The 1870-nt window shown below is 31.6% G+C and overlaps 1 protein-coding gene across 1 annotated transcript; it reads left to right on the top strand.

The window, feature by feature from the left end:
* Positions 1-53: 53 nt before the first annotated feature.
* LOC129571210 (ankyrin repeat, PH and SEC7 domain containing protein secG-like) lies at positions 54-1268 on the top strand (the record flags this gene model as incomplete). Its single annotated transcript, XM_055450980.1, has 8 exons — positions 54-77; positions 150-248; positions 321-419; positions 492-590; positions 661-759; positions 834-935; positions 1010-1108; positions 1170-1268. Coding segments are annotated over 8 exons (689 nt in total), but the record flags the coding sequence as incomplete, so codon positions are not given.
* Between the last annotated feature and the right edge of the window lie 602 nt (positions 1269-1870).

The following is a 1870-nucleotide window of genomic DNA, read 5'->3' as shown; positions in this document are numbered from 1 at the left end:
GCTTCTCAAGAATGGAGCTAACGCTAATATTGGAGATGATTCGAATACCACAGCTCTTCATTTAGCTGCATTCAGTGGTAATGTTGAATGCTTGTTTTTATTTAAGAAACGATTGATTTGATCTCTTTCATTGATCCGTATTATTTTAGGTCACAGAGGTGTCGCTGATGTGCTTCTCAAGAATGGAGCTAACGTTGATATTGTAGATGATTTGAATACCACAGCTCTTCATTTAGCTGCATTAAATGGTAATGTTGAATGCTTGTTCTTATTAAAGAAACGATTGATTTGATCTCTTTCATTGATCCGTATTATTTTAGGTCACAGAGATGTCGCTGATGTGCTACTCAAGAATGGAGCTAACGCTAATATTGGAAATGATTCGAATACCACAGCTCTTCATTTAGCTGCATTCAGTGGTAATGTTGAATGCTTGTTCTTATTAAAGAAACGATTGATTTGATCTCTTTCATTGATCCGTATTATTTTAGGTCACAGAGATGTCGCTGATGTGCTTCTCAAGAATGGAGCTAACGTTGATATTGTAGATGATTTGAATACCACAGCTCTTCATTTAGCTGCATTAAATGGTAATGTTGAATGCTTGTTCTTAGTAAAGAAACGATTGATTTGATCTCTTTCATCCGATTTTTTTTCCAGGTCACAAAAATGTCGCCGATGTTCTCCTCAACAAAGGCGCCAATATGGATGTCATGACTATTATTAATCATACACCTCTTCATTCGGCAGCTAGGAATGGTAATGTTGAATAAGTATTTTTACAAAATAAAGAATCGGTTTGATCTTTTTCATCGATCTAAATTATTTCTAAGGTCACAAGGATGTTGCTGAACTTCTCATCAAAAAAGGAGCCAATATGGATGTCATGACTATTATGACTAATGATACACCTCTTCATTTGGCAGCTAGGAATGGTAATGTTGAATAAGTATTTTCACAAAATAAAGAATCGGTTTGATCTTTTTCATCAATCTAAATTATTTCTAAGGTCACAAGGATGTTGCTGAACTTCTCATCAAGAAAGGAGCCAAAGTTGATGTTAGAAATCTTGAGAATCTAACACCTCGTCAGTTAGCTGTTAACCATGGTACTGCTGACTAAATTAAATACCGCTTTGATCTTTTTCATTGATCTGTATTATTTTTCAGGTCACCATAATGTCGCCAAATTTTTTGGTAAAGGAAACCGAATTAATATTGAAGAGCAATTGGAATAGATTCAATATGCTGCCAACAATGATAATGTTGAATATTTTACTTTTCTGTACACTTTGTTAAATGAATTGAAATGGAAAGATTTTTTCAATCTGCGATTAAATTTTAAATGAAACACCTTAAAGTGACTTTGCTTTTTTGAATTTCAAACATAAATCAATATAAATATTTATTTATAAACATATTTATATATATATATATTGGGTGTATGCATTAATTTTAAAGAATTTTTGAGTTCATAGATACATTTATTGTAATTGTAAATGTAAATGTAAATGTTTATTAACGTATGATAAATTGGTTCACAATGGTTGTATTTGACATGGTAGGATTCAATGAGATTCAGTCCAATGGACTTTGCAGCATAGTGACAAGTTATGTTTCTTTCAAATGATTTGTTTGTTTGTTTTGTTTGGTTGATTTTTGTGTTGTGGAAAATCGCTAAAGTTAAAACCACAATTTGATGGTGTTTTTGATTTTAAAGTTTTTTTGGGGTTTTTTGTTTTTGGTTTTGAATTAAATAAATAAATATAATGGAATGAAATAGAATAATAGTGAATAGTAAATTTGGCCTAGCGTATTGGATACAATGGGTTCGCGATGATTCGGTTCAATTATATACATATTTACATAAG

Source organism: Sitodiplosis mosellana, unplaced genomic scaffold (assembly GCF_009176505.1).
Source record: "Sitodiplosis mosellana isolate CC-2019 unplaced genomic scaffold, AAFC_SMos_1.0 Smas_scaffold_1619, whole genome shotgun sequence".
Lineage (NCBI taxonomy): Eukaryota > Metazoa > Arthropoda > Insecta > Diptera > Cecidomyiidae > Sitodiplosis > Sitodiplosis mosellana.
The sequence above is the reverse complement of the archived record's forward strand: the minus strand, read 5'-3'. Positions and strand labels throughout refer to the sequence as shown.